The following is an 18,606-nucleotide window of genomic DNA, read 5'->3' as shown; positions in this document are numbered from 1 at the left end:
CAGACGCACACCCTCACACACTCAGACAATCAGGCATTCCCTGTGGTTGGAATGTGTATTTTTGAGGGAGAGTGTGAAAGAAGTTTTGGTGAGAAACATTTGAGGGGAACAACAAACTAATACATGCAAGTAGCCCATCTGCACACAGATGAATCATTCACGGGTAAATGTAGATACACCTCTATATATAAACTGATTTACATGTATATTACTGACAAAACATTCAAGCTTCGTTAATTGACAGAGAGAGACATTTGTTTCTAAATAAAATACATACAAATTCGAGCCCTAACATCTATTCTGGCTTAGCATCAAATTCATGCCAAGTTCAGTAAAACACGATTGTAAAAAACAATCCACAAGATTTTATCTTGGTCTATTTTGTTTGTTTTTTTGTAAATTACTTTTTGATAACCTCTTGAGTGAGCTATTTACTCTATGGTCCAGCTGGAAGTAATCTTAGCAGCAGCTTCGAGAGTAAAGAGGCAGAAAGAGAGCGGGGTGATGGAGTGGGAGGGAAGGAGAGAAGGGGACGAGGGCAGGGGGAAGGAGAGAAGGGGACGAGGTCAGGGGGAAGGAGAGAGGGAGCTAAGCGGATGGGGGAAGGGCTGTTTGTGCATGCTTCAAATTCCTTAGCTGTTATCAGCATTGCCTGCTGCATAACTGTTCCTTTTGAACAGGCAAAAAAGTACAGATACTGTACGACATTGTGAAGCTTCCTAAAAGAAAGCGGGGGAGGGTCGAGGTCTTCTAACTCTGATCCCGCCCGTTTCTACTCTGGCATGGTTGCAGATTAGAATCAAAGATGACTCTTTTTTATTAACTAATAACTCATTGTTGGTAAGGCAAATGTTTCAGATGTTAGTACGATAGTGACTATTTGCAAGAGTTTGTCATGTCTTTTTTTTATTTACAACTCTCAAGTAAAATGAAGTTTCTACTCATTGTAGATGTACTAAATCCTAAATCTTAGGAAATGTGCTTGTACTTGCACTTTTTTAGTTTCAGTTATAGTTTTCTAATTTAATCAGGTTCTTTACAGCAACTGTAAAAGGTTACTGACATCCATAATGTGTCGAGGCCACTCAATCCCCTCAGATACTTTGATAATGCAATTATCTCCAACCGCGTAAACGAGTCTTTCGTGCAAGAGCGAGATTAGCAGTTTCCTGTGCTGCTCCCTCAGAATGAGCAGATGAATAGTATAACGTAACAAATATAACGTAATTATATATTGATTTCAATTCCTTAATTGTGTGAAACATTTTGGGGTGGTTATTACAAAATGGCTGCAGTGAGCACCTCGCACTCTCAGTGTATTGAATGGAGACACTCTTCCTTGGTGGGACACACACTGGTGGTGATTCTGGGAAGTTTGATTGATTAGGCAATCCATCCGGCTCTGAAGCGAGGGAGAGGAGGACGAGAGGACCAGCTGAGGAAAGGAGGAGAAAATGGAGTGTAGAAGATGAGTGATGATGTCGGTCCAAATCATGATGCAGTTCAGAGATTTATGGGTGTGTGTGTAGGCAGATGTGTGTGTGTGTGTGTGTTTGTGAGTCTGTGGGTGCGTGTATATGAAAGGACCAGATATTGATTTGAATTACCTAAATTGTCCGTACTTAGGGGGTGGGATTATTAGAAGGTCATGTAGCATAAACACATTCGGGGTGAGAAACCAGCACTGACCTGTTTCTGGGTTTCATCACAGCTGCATTGAACTTGGCGGGGGGGCATCCTGGGCCCAAGCGGTGTACGAAAGAATGACGCATGAAATACTGCTTCAGTCGCGACGCAAACCAGATGAATGGTGTGTTCACTTACTCCAATCTCGGTGAAAAGCAGCTCAGAAGTGCTGGTTTTAATCCGTAGACTAATGACCGGCAGCTCTCTCTTCATTTATCCCACACGGAGAAGAATAACTCAGTCAGTGTTGATATTTTGAGATTAGATTGGAGAGAGAATGTGAGAGACACATGCTTTAATAGATGTGCAGTGATGTTGGGGACCACGTAACCGTTTTTGTTTCTTAGATAGGAATTTAATTTCTTAAATCGTTCACATTGTCTCTGGGCTATAAGGTTTTATTAAAATGATACTTTAACTTGAAGACATCAAAAGAGGTGCAGGCAAGGTATCAAGTAGGAGGATTTGACACTCATCCTGACAAAGAGAATGAATTTTGTCCAAAGGCGCATCTCTAAATCCATCAATACAACAGAGCTCTCAGTGTTCATGTGAGTTAACAGATGGAGTAACGCCATGATGCTGCAGATGAGGCACAGATCAATACACCAGAGCTACAGATACAAGAGGAAAATTACCCAGAGATGGATAAGTAGAGGCATTGATTTTGTGCAAAATGTCAGCGTAATGAAGCTGTGTGTTTAAAGTATCAGTGGTCCACCTTCTAAGGCACATAAGCACTCACTCACACACATCGCACAAACGCACTTGTTAGTAAAACACAAGGAGAGAATGTGTCATAGAAAAGAATGCTCCTGGAAGGTGGGTGAGAAAGCCACTAACTATCTGAAGTCAACAATCTCTCCACATTCTCAGCTTTCATTGTGAAGCGGCTGTAAGATCACGTGATGAAGAAATTGCGACATGCGCACAAAGTGACACTAACATTCGCACAGATGTACATACATGTGTCCTTTTCGCTTCTTTACATTTTCACTTGAATTGCTTTGCACATTTTCAGAAGCAAAGAGATTCTTATTTTCCAAAATACATTAAATTGACAATAAGATTTCATTTACATATTGTTTGATCACTCACAAGAGGACAGACCTCTGGGAATTAGATAAAAATGCCAGTGATGTTTACAGGGTCGGAGAAAGCTCTCCATCAGAATGTCTGTCGTCAGTGTTTTGCTTCCACCTGCTGGTCGATCGTGTCCAACACTTCTCCATGCCCTTTTATTCTTTTTACATTTTATTTTCAATGAACCAAAAAACAAATGGAGAGCGGCATGGGACTCGTACATGTGAAGTCACGTCTACTTGTGACTCCTCCACGCGGACCGTGTTTCATGTCGACGACTTGTGCGCTGTTCAATTAGGGATTAATTCTCGCTTTTTAGACTTGGTTTCACTTGAATAATTTGAACCAGAGAGGGGCCCTCACGTGAAAACAGAGCAGTAAACACAGCTGATAGTAGCATAATGAAATGCTCACTGAATGTGAACAGCACCAAGTTGGCACCATATGGCTCAGATCCCAGAAATGGACCAAAGGCCTCCTGCGCATGCCTTTGGTGTGTGTGGTATGTGTGGGTTTGTGTGTTGGATAATGTCTCCCATGTTAGTTTGGTGCATTCATCCTAGAAGTAATTGTAGCTGTCCGTCCCCTTTGGAGTTTACTAGGATTGGGTAAAGGCTTTTGCTATGAGCATATTTTTGGACTGGAACTCAACATTTGATATGCTGAGATTTAGTGTGGTGGGACTGTTGCTATGTGGGCCAAGCTGAAATCACTAAATGAAGTACTTCAAGTCCCTCCAATCACCTTGCTCCAAATATAAACATCAAAAGTATGAAAACAGAGTGGGGGACGTGTCTTGCAATCCTGATTGAGTCAAGAGAAAACAAAGATAGTTTAAAGTGGCTTCTTGTCTCCCACAACATCCTTGTTGTTGTTTCCTCACACTGCCTGCAGTACAAGTTCAACAGATGCAGTGGTGGCGACATTGTTGACATCATAATGACAAGTTACAATAACATTCTCTTTCTCAAAACAGCTCTGTAAAGTCTGGGAACGTGACTCATTTTTTGTCTTTTGTATTTTACACTGCAAAAATATCTCTGAAAAAAAGTACACTTTGTCTTGAGAGACAGAAAAGAACAGCCGACTTAAAGAGGCAGTCACCTCTTCTATTCATTTGAATCAGCACCAAAAAAAACAAAAACGTATTTTTCCACTTTATTTTTTATCAACCTGGATTGATTTGGAGTGTGGCAGATATATCCGTTGTAATGAGACTAAATGGCCCTCAGTCGTTGGTGAAAACACCAACGTCTCGTTCCACAAATCATGAGCCAGTTTCTTAACACATTTAATACAGGAAATATGGTTAAAATAGTTACGTAACCATTCCAGAGTGTTTAAAAGCACTTCACGTAGAAGGAAAATCTGAGTTTTTTTTCATTTTGGGTTGAGTTGTCTCTGTGGGATTAAAAGTGACTTTGGTGATTTTGGCCTCTTTTTTGCCTTTTCTTGACACAAAGAACTCATTGTTTTTTAAAATGCCACACTGGCAATGTAGACCCACTAGATGTCAGTGCTATGCTGCATTACTCAGACACCACAGAACAGTACACTCCCTGATATACTCATTCTCTTAAGAAATATATATAATATGTGGCTACAATGGTGTATGTCAAATCTCCAATATAGGGACGCTTCTGAATAGATACGTCATGCAGTCTGGGACTGGTTCTTTTCACTTGGGCATATTAAAGATGTAGATAAGATTTGCCTAAAACTCCTGACTATAGATGCTTAAGTATGAGACTCTGGATATTCAACTCCTCCAAGGGAGGAAGTTACATATACATGAGAAAACTTACCAGGTTAATAAGATATGAAGAGCCAGAGATAAAGCCTACCAAAAGCGTGGAGCTGCCCATTGGCTGATGTTGTTTGAATTTGACACCAACTCTGATTGCAAATAACATGTTTTTGTACCTTACATGGAATTAATCTACATGAATTTGACTTCAGCCTTGAATGTTTTATCACTCTCCCAAAGCCCAGAATAGTGTTGGAATAAAAAAAAGAATCATACACCGTTAAAGCTAGAAGAACCTTTAGATATGAAATACTCAAGCCAGGAATTGGAATGTGACCAGAGGTGCTGGTGTCAACAGCACAATCCAGTGGGAGTATTCACCATCTCCAGGATGTTTAACAAAAACATCCCTCCCGATGGCATGTTTTTGATTAAAGCGTAGTCTTGTCCAATAACATGTCGAAAAATGATGCAACACAAAGATAAGTGTCTGCGGTTTGTGATGAGTGAAAAGCAGCAGTAGGTGACCGTGGCCTTCTTGTACAGCCTGTTTTCCAGGGCGTTGGAGTATCTTAGCTAGAAGCATGATCTCATTTTGCCTCATGTGTAAACAAATGATTTACTGCAGTGTTTTACTCTAGATTCATGGTGTGGCCTTAACTCACACCCGCACTTATACTTAGATGGATAATGTACTATTTATAAAACGATAATACAAGCAACAACATCAATCGTTTCGTATCTTTTTGTTGGATAACACTTTTTTAAATGAGAACAACCAGGATCATTTCTATCACAGGTGGATGAAAATGAATTTTCGAAATAGGTTATTTTCCCCAGAATGCTCATTGATAAAACCAAATGTGGACTATTTGCAAATTTGCGTTCCTTCAATAATTCAAGAATGGCCTCCCGTTACCCACCATTTGCTACTCTTTACACAGTAAATTGCATCCTGTAGACAGGACTTTTTGTCTCCATCTGCATGCTACAGAAACATTCATAAGTTTGTACATGGTAATTTAATGTGATGTTGAATGATAATATCATTAAGACCCAGAATTGTCTGCAGACTCTTCCCAGAAATCTTAACAGTGCACTGACAGACTTAAGAGGATATTGTCTGTAAAACTGTCTTTTTGGAGATTTACGTATATTTTTGACACATGGTGGGAACTGTATTGTCTTTCATGATCCTCTGTAGAAAACAAAACACTGTTAGATATCATGGAGGCAGCACAGGTTTGTTTTCATGTCCTGTCTCTCTTTTACAGCTTGCTTGAGGCGTTCTCTCACATGTTAAGCCCTTTTAATTCTTAGAAAAGCTGCACTTGCCTTGTTTATTTATTTTCTTGTAAATATGTTCCATCTGTGGTCTACTGGCAGCGTGATATTTAAAAAGAAATTGAGTTGATAGACTAAATCAATATGTGATGTAATTCTAATTCAAATGCGTAATGAAAAGTTAATTCTCCCCCAAATGTCACATGATGGAAAGTATCCAATGTCCAAAATGTAATTTGCATGCTGATCACTTGTTCGTGTCCTCTTGAGACTGAGCGTATGATTTTGGGATGATGCTGTGTGGAATCCCTCTGACACACTTTCAGGCACAATAATGTCCTCCGAAGCCAACATGAAGGCTGCATCCTTGGAAAGAGACAGCCTCCGACATCGGGAGCCAGATTGCTGCTTCCCATTACAGTGGCCTTTTAAGAATTAATAAGTCATTCAATCTTAATGGATCCAACCCTACCTATGATATTATGGCCAAATTGAAACGTAAATGAGGATCCAGAGAGCGAATGCATATTGAATGTGGTATGCAGCTTTCACTTTACATTATTTAACGGTAATGCTAAATTGCTTTTGAATGGAGGAAATGGTTTCCCTGTTTTTTTAGATGTGAGATTGACTTTGCAAACTTCTAACCCACAGATCAAGTTTTGTTCGTATCTCACTGCATCAATAAGATTGGTTTAATTCTTCTTTGTGTTGTATCTTTGGATGTTTTATTATTATTCATAAATCTGCTGTCAAAGTAATTTGATTAATTGTGTATTGACAAATGTGAAGTTAAGTGGATGATGTTTCTTTTCATAACTCTGTGACACACTGTGACCCATTATGTACTGACTTTAGATGCTCTATCTGGACCCGAGAAGAAATCATCATTTCTAATTATTATAGTCATTATTCTTCTCCTTTTTGTGGTTGTTTGGTAATAGCAGTGAGCTTACACATAACCCCGATAAACCTTAGCACAAACATACATATAGTTGCAAACAACTTGTGAACAAGTGAATTGGATAAAGAAAGAACAATGAATACATAGAATAGTCTTGCATGCACACAGCCGGGGAGCATTGTTGCAGTAAGATTACAGGAGAGTGTTTAATTTGATGGGGGAGTGTATGTGTGTGTGTGTGTGTTTGTGTTGGGGGGGGTCTTGTGCTGGAGAGAGGGGAGGGCCAGTCGAGCTGCTGCTGTTGCGACGTCACTCAGCCCGCTGACTGACTGACTGAGCTCCGGCTTCAGCCTCAATCTGCGGCCAGCAGCAGCAGCAGCAGCAGCAGCAGAGGAGGCGCTGGTGGCGGGCAGGAGAGCGACGTTTGATCCACGGCTTCTTCGTTTCCTCCCCGCGGCTTCTTTCACTCGGCCAGGGGGGAGAACAAAAGACGGACAGCCGCATGATCAGAGGCGCCAGCTCTCCCACGTCTCCATTGCGAGCCAGGCTAGCTTGATGCTCAGTTCAGCCTGCTAGCCTTTGTGGCAGGGCTGTCCATGCATCCAAGGAGCCCCTAACAAGAGAAGCCTCGGCTTTTCCTTTTCTGTTTTGCCTTGAAAATCCTGCAAAAAAATAATAATATATATATAACAAAAAAAAAACAAAAAAAATCCTCTGAGTGGGCAGACAGCAGCATCTCTGTCAGCTTCATTGCGCAACCACCAGAGAAAAGCAGCTCTCCAGTGAGGAGCATCACCGCCGGGGCACGGTTACACATCGTCGCCCAGTCTGACACCCCCAGCTTGACAGCACCAAGGGGCGATTGATGACTAATTCTCTTTTAAAATAGGCTACAATGTTGCGCACCGCGGCCAACGTGTTGGCCACCGGATCGCTCTTCTTGGGATTGTTGCATAGTTTGGAAGTATTCGCTCCGACCAGGGCTATCGATGGTAAGCAGGGCTGCTTCTTTTCTTCTTCTTCTTCTTCTTCTTCACATCAACCTACTGTTGTATACAATGCTTAGGAAAACAACGTTTAGCCTCCGAGTGTGTGTGTGCGTGCGTGCTAATGCCCACAGCATTTACTGTGGGGGTTTTTTGGGGGGGGGTCCGCGTGCGGGGCGAGCACCGCTGGCCTGAGTGGACGGTCTTTGGCTTTCCCGGTCTCTGTCACAGGTGCCACGCGTGAATATCGCAATGTCACAGCGGCGAACGCACATTTCGTTCCCGCTGGCAGTCAGTGATGGGAAATGTATAGGCTATAGGCCCAAGTAGCTGCTTTGAGATCCACAGATCCACGCACTCAGCAGTCAGATTCATGACTTCTAATGGCCCGAGTGGCCGAGAGGGGCCAATACATGATTAACGCCACGTCAAAAGTCAGCTTTCTGCTGGGCCGTTGTGTGCATCACGTGTCTGTGTTTGAGCGGATCTCACTGAGTTGGGGTGCTGATGTGATTCAGCCGTCGTGCTACAAAACAACACTGGGATGTTTCCATCTATTCTTCTGGGTCCAAGTCAAAATTGGATCTGTGGTGTTGGAAAGTGTGTGTTACTCACTGCTGTTTTATTGCATCAACGGAATGATGCTTTGTTAGAACAACACACCCATCTATGTGGCTTGTATGAAGGTTTTCCTGTATAATGTCACTGCATCACTGTTGATCACCTGGGCTGCATACAACCCCGCCCCCCCCCCCACTGAATGCCAACATTCATACGGTGATCTGCAGTCAGGTAGTGAACCGTTCAGAACAGCTCCCCCCTACGACCCTTTGAACACATACCGCCACAGACTGGAGCCACTTCTGGAAACTATTAAGCCTCCCAGTCCCACTCACGCGCTCCTCTGTTGAGTAAGAAAAGAAAAGGGCGTTATCGAAGGGGAGTTTGGTGCAGACAGATTTGTTAAATTCTTTGCAGGTGAAAAAGGGAATGTGAGTTTATTTTTGCTGTGATATAATGCTTCCTTTTTCCTGCTGGGAATATCATACCTGTAGATGAATGTAAAGTATATTTTTGGGTCACTTTTACAGCAACAACATGCCTCCAAACGAGGAGAACCAGTCGCTTTAAAGATAATCAGTGTTCTAAGTTGGACATTTCATTGGACTCAGTAGGACTTTAACAAAGACGCGTGATTGATTTAAACCACAAGCTGCGTTTTGTGAGATTCCACTGAGCCATAAAGGGTTCCTTCTGCCTTCAAAGTCCTTTCAATGAACTTCCCAGTGCTGTTTGGTTGTCAAGCAGCAAAATTCATTAAAATTACCACCGCAAAGATAGACTTGGACAGGCTGCAATCATCTGTAGTTTTTCCCCCACTTGGGTCCACAGAAAGTGCTTTACAGCAAATCGTTTGTGCCGTGACATATTTTTATTGTTTCAGTGAAGCTTTTCTTCCCTCTCAGTCTTTAATGCCTTGAGTTGATGAGTCAGCCTTGTGCAGCATAACACAAGACATTGTCAAACCTTAGCTTTACTCGGAAAACCCCATGGGATGCAGAGGCTGCTGCTTGTGAGAGTGTCTTGTAGAAAGATCCTGAAATTTGAATTAATTAGAAAAATACTGGAAGCAAAATGTGCTCAATTACTTTGGTTTCTACTGAGTCCTGTCGTTTAAACAGCTTAAACGCGTACATTTTGAAGGCAACCTCACAAGACTTTAGCCAATATGTCACTTGTTGTGGAGGGAATTAGACTGCATGTTACTGCTGAATTGCTTTCTTCAACCTCTTTGATTGCCCCTTTAATTTGTAAGGCCCTTTGAACTACACATGTTACGAGTTTTTTCAGACTGGCCTGGAACTCGTCTTTTTCCATTTTCTAGACCTCTAAGGATTTTCTCTCACTGTCTCTGTACTGTGGCCAGCGCAAAGACCCCGGGCCACTAACAAACCCTGAGTTTAATTGGGTCCAAACTGCTCTTTGTTTCCCAGGGGGAGACCTCCACAAACAGTCTCAAATTGTTCAGAGAGCGCTGCTAATTGGGGGCCCGCCGAATGAAAGAATTTGCAATGGTTTAACTTCATGAAAGTACTGTAACGTCACTGTAAAATGAGGTTACTATTCCCTTATGGACAGGGCTGTCCTTTGAGGCTTTAAATGGGGATTCCGCTATTTAGTCAAAACAATTCAGACATTTAATTCCATCTGAATGCCTGGCTTCTCATGTCCCCTTATTATTCCTACTTATTCATTGCGTTTGCACCTTCCTTCCATTAATACGCTCGCCATTGTCTCTGCAGTAACATTTGGCGGAAGCCTTGAACTGGCCCAGCGTTTGGCCGTTATTGGGGTGATCCACATGGCCGAAAGGTTACCACTGACAACCCAGGGTAAAATGGGAAAACATGGTATATTTGGGTAGGTCCTTGTTTCTGTTGACCTCAGCGAAAAGCCGTTCATGCAAAAAGTGGGAAGTGTTTCTTTAACACGTCTACAAACTGATGGTTTGAATCAGTGCATAAGTGAAGCAGTGTTGGTAGAACACTGCAAACCACTGCATAACTGAGCAGATATCGAATCCAGCACTTTGGTCAGCAGCTTTTTCTGGGGAAAACGACTCGAAGGATAAGTAAAGTTCAGTCACATTAGTACACCACTGGTTTATGTGGCTGAATAGCATGGAATTTATTTCATGCTATTTCCAACTAGTAATACTACCGCGGCACACATGATGTGACATCTTAGTGCCTTGAATATATCTATTTGTAATAGTCTGTAAATAATAGAAGTACTGGTAAGTGCTCCTCTTATTACTTTTTTTTAATGAAAGAAAATATTGCATTTTAAATGTAGCCTGCCAGAAAAGCTAACCGTAACAAAAACAGCCCAAATTAATCAAAATCCGCCTTGGAGCACCCCTAGAGCAACCAGTAGAGACTTCAGGAAGTCACTGCTTACAGCCAAGGAATAGTCCCACACACAATCCAGAGTAAAGCCACACATCTTAGTTTTTGGTACAGATTAAAAAATGATATTCCAAGTTATTTTGTATCTTAAATTGAGCTAGCCTGCATAGTTTACCTAACAATAAACAAGAGCTGCAAACGTCTTACTGAGGTGAAGTCCAACATGTTTTTCAAAACACATTGTTCAGCTCGTAAAAAAAGCGACCTTTTTCCTAATTGCCTGAAAACAGCGCTGCGGTCTTTGAAAGCTGACACTGTGCTATAGCTGAAGTACTCTGGGTGCATGTTGCCAGGCTTGTCAGAAAAGCCCTATAACCCACTTCAGAGTAGTGAGCCACTGATGTAGACACACTATCTGGATGGAGCTAATTTAGGATCGGAGAGAGAACGTGGTTTAGGGGGTCCTCAGAAAGAACATGAACAGAAAACTTTTGACATCGAAGCGACCAATACACGAAGGCAGGGATGGGGAAAAAATCCATTTAAGCAGGCTCAGAGAACTGATAAGCCCTGCTCGCCAGAACTCTTTGATTTAACTAAGACCAAATGCCGAGGTGGACCCCGTATTGGCTGGAAAATCTGTCTCACTCCGTGGTTATCATCTGTCTTGGGACGAAATGACAAAAATCCATCCTGCGTGACTTAGTTGCCAATATAATTTGTATTTTTGATTGACTGTGCAAATGTTGTCTGGTGTTATTAGTTAAGTTGAAACCATTATATTCACCGTATTTGCTTTCGTTTGAGCTGATGACATATTGTTTACCATCAACGACCACTGTATACACATATTTTTTTTATATAACCTGCAATAACGGATTTGTTTGTGCCGCTTGGCTGTGAATACTACACCGACATAGTAGCACCTCTAGTGTTGACTTTTCAGACGTTTTTAAATTGAGGAGCAAACTTTTGGGGCTTTTTTAGAAAAACACCTACACCACCTTTACTCTTGGATTAACCCTGCAGTCCAGTCCAAATATTCCAATGATCAAGCAATACAAAATATGGCCACATTACACTTAATCATTGATTCATCTCCTCTCCGATTCCTGCTTTATCAGCGAGCTGATGTTGCAGGCGTCGTTATCTTTCACTGACACGCAAATTGCTTCGTCATTCCTACTTTCATCCAATATTACAGCTTAGCAGATCGGCTCTTATTTGTTTCACTTCCTTATAGATTAACAGACTGTGATTGACAGCCAAAGCCTGCTGTGACAAGCGAATAGTTCAACTCAACCAACTCAACGCATTGTGCCAAAAATGGGCCATGTCTTCATTGCTTGTTTTGGTCAGTTGTTATAGAATAGTATATATATAGTATATATAGTATAAATAGTATAATGATCATGGATATAGGCTGCTTAAATATACTCTTCTTATTGCTTTTAAATCTGAAGTCATAGAGGATAAATATTTTGTCCTGTGGCTGCTTTGGTAGTAGTAGGTAGCTCACTTTTATTTAATAGAAAAAACAATTTAATTTTAGAGTTTTTGGCAGAAGAGAGAGAAAGTCGTATAACGTGTCATCAGGGATGAAGCTGCTATCACCAAGCTGCAGTCCTTCACATGTTCTTCAGGTGGGAATGCAATATCAAACTGTGTTATCTTACCAATCTTTCAGTCAAGTTTTGAACATTCATATCCCAATTGGCTCAGCCATTGTGAAACAAGGCTTCGGTTCACTTCTGCACATCACTGCTTAAACTCTGACATGGTGCTTCCTCTGGTCGCTATCACACGTGTCAAGTGTGGACATCAACAATTGTTCAACCTAGTTGTATTGGTTATTTTTGACTGTATGTAATGGACCTAAAGTAGCTCTAGTTTGTATTTAAGTATCTGGAATCCGTGTTTGGCCTGTAATGCTGAGGCCAGCCGGGGTCAAGTTGCATGACTCGCGTTGAGCCGAAGGATATATATAAAAATATTTATTGTTCCTAAAATGTATCCAATTTTGGTTCAGCAGGTAAAGTACAGTCTATTTTCAGCATCGCCGACACAACAAAGACATTCATTCCCATCCATTTAAGTAAAGTAGTAAGCTTAGAAGGAGGAACAAAAGTCGTCCCACATGAAACAATGCATTTCTAATGACAGGCACAATCAGCATCAAGGTCACTATTCATGCAACTGTGTTTTAGATTTATTAATCCTAAACACAAAGCCCAACCTCAACCTAAGTCCAATTGTAACACTAATCCCTCAAGCAGGCATTCTCCCTTCACTTAGTGGCATAAATCTTGTCACATGGACACACAATTATTGTTTCTGACTTCTGCCTAAGCCCCCAAAAGGTGGGTGTGTAGATAAAACGACAAATCACAGTTCTCAAACTCACAATCCTGTTTCTGTACAAATTAAGCAAACAAGGTGTCTTTTTGTCAATAAGTGAGCTTTAGAGGTGCTGGTAGGTGAATTGTGTTTGGCCAAAGCCAGGCTAACTGCTTCCGCTTGTTTCCACTCTTTCAGATTTAACCAGCTTTTATCTTTGGCTCTATTTGCCAGAAAGTGAAACTTTCCGGAAGCTCCTTCACTGGAAATGCTTCTAACTTTCATATCAGTAGCCCTCCAAATGTATGCAACAGCAGTGAACTTAAGGCTCAATTGTAAATTGTCTGTATAACATTATGCAAAAGATTAGTTATTTGTATTTACTATATTACTTGTCAAATACCCTTTTTCATCATCACAGAACCGTGTCGAGGACCCCATTTCGTTAGGAGCACGTGTCTCAGGTCACTTCAGTGGTGCGTAGTGGATGTGTGAGAAGCTTCCAGAGAGTCGCTTTCCATTCCAAACAGCTCCTGCGTCACACTAGAAACTTGTACCCGTCTTATGAAAAGGTACCAAAGAATTTCACGTAATCTCCTTTAATAAGTTCCCCCTCGGCCGCATGCTAAGCAGGCTTAATTGTCATCGCCCTCCCTGTGTGGCCAGACGTTCTGCGTGTGCTGTGGCAGTGGTTGTGGGCAAAGGGATGGCGGATCACACCGTGCGGTATTCTGCTTCGTACCCAACTCTGCTGCTGGTTAATCCTCATGGTGGAAGCGAAGGGGGTCGTAACCCCCACACCCCGCTTCGGCCTGAGCCTCGGTGAAATCTCTGCCCGGCATCCAAAGAGCTCCTCGTTAAATTCATGTGCATCGACTGCGTTTGTGGGACGATCTGACCGTCTAGAAGAGAAAAAAGTTGCAGGCAGCTCTGTGTTATCCTGCATGACGAAGCCCCATTTTACTTTCACCAGACATGAGCACATTCCTGATGTTAATTCTTCTCTTCAACTTGAACTCTTGCTGCTATAGTATTGGTGTCTGCTATGTAAATACACATATGCTTAGTTGTCCATTCTCTGTGGTAATCATGTCGAAATTCTGTCTGAACCTTTGTTTACTTTGTTCACGGCCCAACTGCCTCGGCTCTTCCAAACCCGGCCAGAAAGGTTTATTTAAGAGGCACAGCTGGGGCCCCTTTTCCTCTGTTTTGTAAAATGTCATGTTGGAAAACTTTTTTTTCCCTCCCTCATCCTTCTTCTCACTCTCTTGCACTACATAACCCGGCAGCGTTTGTGCCTGCGCTGTGTAGGAGGAGGATGAGGTGCTTGGCTGCAGCCAAACAGAGTAATATACACATTTCACTTGTTTTTTGGCCCCTCGGGTAAAGCCCAAAGGTCAGCAAACTGGTCCCCACGCCCCGCTGTCTCTCTGCTCTACATCAGTCTGTGTCCTGCGCTGTCTGATCAGTGGCCAAAAGTCTTGTTTTGTTTTGTGAGAACTCATCAGGTCTGCAGTGCCGCCAAAACTTATGAACATTTCCCACTCCATACTCTTTATGGATTGGTATAAATGGTTAGTTACTAATGCAAACCCCCTGCATTTCCCGTGTTTAACTACTGGGCCTTAGGGTCGATGATAAACTGGCCGCGTTGCAGTGGCATTCCGGTCTGTGTCCCTCTGAACAGAGCGGTGTGTATAAAGTGGGCGTCAATGTCGAGATAGATTACCCACAATTCAGGTTGTTTACCCTGCTCTCATATAAACTTCCCTTCTCTAAATATTTGAAAAGATAATGAAGCTTTATCATGTGTCACAGTGAAGAGTCTGGTAGAGTGGGATCAACTTCTCCCTTTGAAAAAAAGTGTTTCATTAGTGCAAGTACACATTATCTTCTGTAGACTAAACTACAGCAACCCCCCCCCCTTCCAAAACTTTAACTTTAACTGAAGATAATTTAAACTGAGGACATTCTAAACTAAAGACAATCATCCGTTGCACAGTATTCTGCAAACAAGTATTCCATTAGATGCTCCCATCACCATGACTCTGGATCCCAATGCCTGTTATTTTGGTGCAAATGTCCTGACTATTGAATGGATTTGGTCCATACGTTTGCATACGGCTTCCAGTTGATGCATCCTATTGGATGGCATTTGTTTCATCTAGTTAAATTATCAGGTTAATATTTACTGCTTTACTTACAAATGTTAGCACGCTGATGCACTTAACTTGGATGATGAACATGATGTCAACATGAACTCAATGGCTGCAGATGATTGGTCTTGATACACTGGGACTGATGAAAAGGGTTTTGCAAGTTTACAGACACTTGACTGTTCCCCATCTGTGGTCTGCCTCTACCCAACAGCAGCCATGGAGCTGGTGCAGATGTTTTGCTCAAAGTCACTTGAATAGTGGCTGTCCGTTGAAAGGTGTGACCCCTTATGAGGCCGTCTTTGGAAAACTGATTCCCTACTGGTCAAACTCCCTTTCAGCACCACTGTTGACAGCACTCTAAGTCCACCTTCACCTCAACACTCTGTTGAGTGGAGCGTGATGAGGCGCTTGTCTCACTGTCCACTGCAGTGCCCCGGTTGACCTCAGAGGGCAGGGCTCCAGCTTATTTATAGCCCCGCTGTGGGTGTCACAGGAAATGGGGCTGTGGCTGGGGGGGGGGGGGCGGCTTGTGGTTGCCTTAAAACAGGTCTCTTTCTCCAAACCAGACTAAGTGGACCATCAGACAGCGCCGGGGCACGAGGGCAGTGCATTTTTACATCCGGCCCAAATGGCCATGACCCAAAGCATTTTCCCTCCGTCACCACTTTGGTAAACACACAGGCAGTTCATTGATAGAATGTGTGACATTCCTCCATCCCATCTCAGGACCCCAGCACAGCTCAGTCTGTTCTCAGATCTTCAGGCCTGCCTCCAGCTGTGAGAGCCCCGCCCCCCTTTTGACTTGTAGTCCCGCCGCCTCTCCATTTGCTCTCATAGCTGAGTTCACCCAGCTTGTTGCCTTATGTCATTCTTATGTCATCCTATAATCATCTGTTTCATCTTTTGTGTGTTTGTTTTGCTGTATCCTCTTCCTCACTGCATTATTTAGTTTTATAACACAAGACAAACCTGTTGCGACCCGTTGTATTATGCATACACACAAGTGTGACACTGACAACAAAAAATCTGTCAACTTGACCCCCAGTGTGCTCTGTGCTGTCTGGAATCTCAGCGGCTAGAACAGGGCCAGAAAAAAAGAGATTTCATCACCTGTCTATATAATGTAAAGAAACAATATTATAACAACATTCCTTTATTCCCTGTGTATTGCACTAACTTCACTCTCTACTATATATTATTAGAAGTTGTGTTGTGGTTGGATGGCTTGAGGGTAACTTATTTGAACATCGCCCTATCGTTGCCTCCCTTTACCCTCCGCTAGCTGACCTCCTGACCTACTTCCTACGGCCCCTTCTATGTTTCTGTAAGCAGCATCTTGATGTTGAGTTGTGTCTGCACTCATCCCACTATCAGCCCTGCCATCATTGGAAAGCGAGTTAACAGCATGTCGAGATGAATTTGTCTCAATAAACCAAAGTCTGGAGAAGCTGCCCGCTACGTCAGTTAGTGGTGACACCTCCAAATAAACTTAAAAATAAACACATAAAAAACAAAGGATGAGGAACAAAAAGGAAACAAGCCTGCTTGCATTTCATGATTAATTCAGATCTTTGTGATGCCCCGCCAGACTCACACATGCACAAAGAACCTACACACCCGCTCTCTCTCTCTCTCTCTCACACTCACACACAATCCACACAGAGGAGGATATGTGGGGAGTGTGTGTGAATGTGTGCGGCAATATGTCAGGTTGTTTTCATGGTATTTAGGTTGAGCTCCATCTCAAGATTCCTTTCACGGCTGGAGTCGGATGCTAGCGTCAAATGTAAATACAGCCGTCCTCTTGATCCCATCCTCCACCCCTATCAATGCCAATCCCCCCCCCCCCTCCCTTATTCGTCATGCTATATTGCCAAATAACCAAAGGAGTTACAATAACATCACTGCCATCAATCTGTGCTTAATAATCTGACCTGACCCACTGGAGAAGTATCCGCACAGTGGGGGGTGTTGACGTGTGTCCTGGCACCATCCCAAGGTGATGCCAGTAATAAACAAACAGGGAGTGCATTTAAAAACATGTTTAGAGAGGCTCAGAAAGAAATATGAGCTCAGATGACACCAAATCATTCAAAGCCTGGTGATGGATATTTAAACTGCAGTTTAGGATGGCCCGTTGCTCTCTTGTCAGCCGGTGAAATGTAACTTTTGTTTGAATGAATTATTAGTTTTGAAATTGTTTTATGAAAGTAGCACTTAAGGGCAAATACCAATACCAAAACTAGAGTTGTTTGGTATTTGAATGATGCTTTAGTCCTTTGGTGTCTCCATCTGTGGCAGTACACGCACAAGATGACACTGTAACCTAATTATTCATTTTTCATCCTATTAACCCTACGTTTTATGTGACATATGATCACTTATCATATAATAAGCTGTTAGCTTGTTTTAGCTTCCTTCCTCTCTTTTTATTAGTCTAAATGTTGTTGTTGAGGTATATATATTACCTCATTAAACATGTTTATTATGTAGTACAACATGTCACTATGAATAGTGAATATTATGAATAGTACCGTCTTAAGGAGCCAATTTATTGATCTTTGCTTTTCAGTTCTTCAGTGACGGTTCCACACCTGCTAATAGACCACTAGGGGACAGAAATTACATTTTAATTTTTAATTCATTTTTAAAATTTAATTTTAATTTTTCTCATTTAAATCCTTTTTAAAACCAAATTTCTTTGGTTCATTTTAGAAATTATTTTAGTTAAACAGCAATATATTTAAGTAGACAACGGCCTTTCCCTTTTTTTTGTATTTCCCAATGAGTGGAAAGTTTCCGTATCAATCTTCCTTCAGAGATTCCCATGAATTCCCCCGGGTGACTCAGCTTTGTCGCTTGTTGTGCGTGTGTTGTCGGAGTGATTATGTGTTATTCTAAGAGCCCTTGAGCTAGTGTGGGTTTGAATACACTCCCCCATTTGGCTGCGGGGAGCAGTTTCCCCCGCTCTTTTAAAGGTTGGAGAGTGAAGGAGAAACGGATGATAGGGGGCCACTCACAGAACAAGATGTTCTTTGATATCCTGCAGACATGTTGCATCACTGTTGCCTGGGAACACTGACCTGGATATTTAGGTGCAGCAAGTTTATGCAAAGCCTGCATGTGTGTGTGTGTGTGTGTGTGTGTGTGTGTGTGTGTGTTGGTGTGTGTGTGTGTGTGTGTGTGTGTGTGAATGAGGGTTTTGCTGAATCTGTTTTCTAACCCCCTCCAACAAGTAGCTACTTTCTAGGGGCCAACTATTGACTCTGAATCTAACAGACCCTGGTTGCTAATGAGACGTCACGAAGAGAAAATAGAAGAAAAAAAAATACTTTTTTCAGGATACTTTTAATCAATTCACTTTTCCCTTTGTCTCTTTTCAGCTCCAAAAACCTGCAGCCCAAAGCAGTTTGTGTGTAAAGACGGGGTGACTTGCATCTCTAAGGGCTGGCGCTGTGATCGGGAGAAGGACTGCCCCGATGGCTCTGATGAGGAGCCTGATGTTTGTAAG

At 42.3% G+C, this 18,606-nt stretch overlaps 1 protein-coding gene across 2 annotated transcripts in view; it reads left to right on the top strand.

Annotated features, from left to right (window-relative positions):
* Positions 1-7,054: 7,054 nt before the first annotated feature.
* Positions 7,055-18,606, top strand: part of LOC119229625 (low-density lipoprotein receptor-related protein 1-like) — a 74,967-nt gene continuing 63,415 nt past the window's right edge. For both annotated transcript variants that reach the window (XM_037490186.2, XM_037490185.2), the window contains exons 1-2: positions 7,055-7,696; positions 18,479-18,601. In XM_037490186.2, coding sequence (XP_037346083.2) covers positions 7,600-7,696; positions 18,479-18,601 — 220 coding nt within the window. In that variant the 5' untranslated portion in view covers positions 7,055-7,599. The remainder of the gene's footprint in view (positions 7,697-18,478; positions 18,602-18,606) is intronic.

The sequence above is a fragment of the Pungitius pungitius genome, chromosome 8 (assembly GCF_949316345.1).
Source record: "Pungitius pungitius chromosome 8, fPunPun2.1, whole genome shotgun sequence".
Taxonomy (NCBI): Eukaryota; Metazoa; Chordata; class Actinopteri; order Perciformes; family Gasterosteidae; genus Pungitius; species Pungitius pungitius.
Note: the sequence above shows the minus strand (reverse complement) of the source record. Positions and strands in the feature narration are given on the sequence as shown.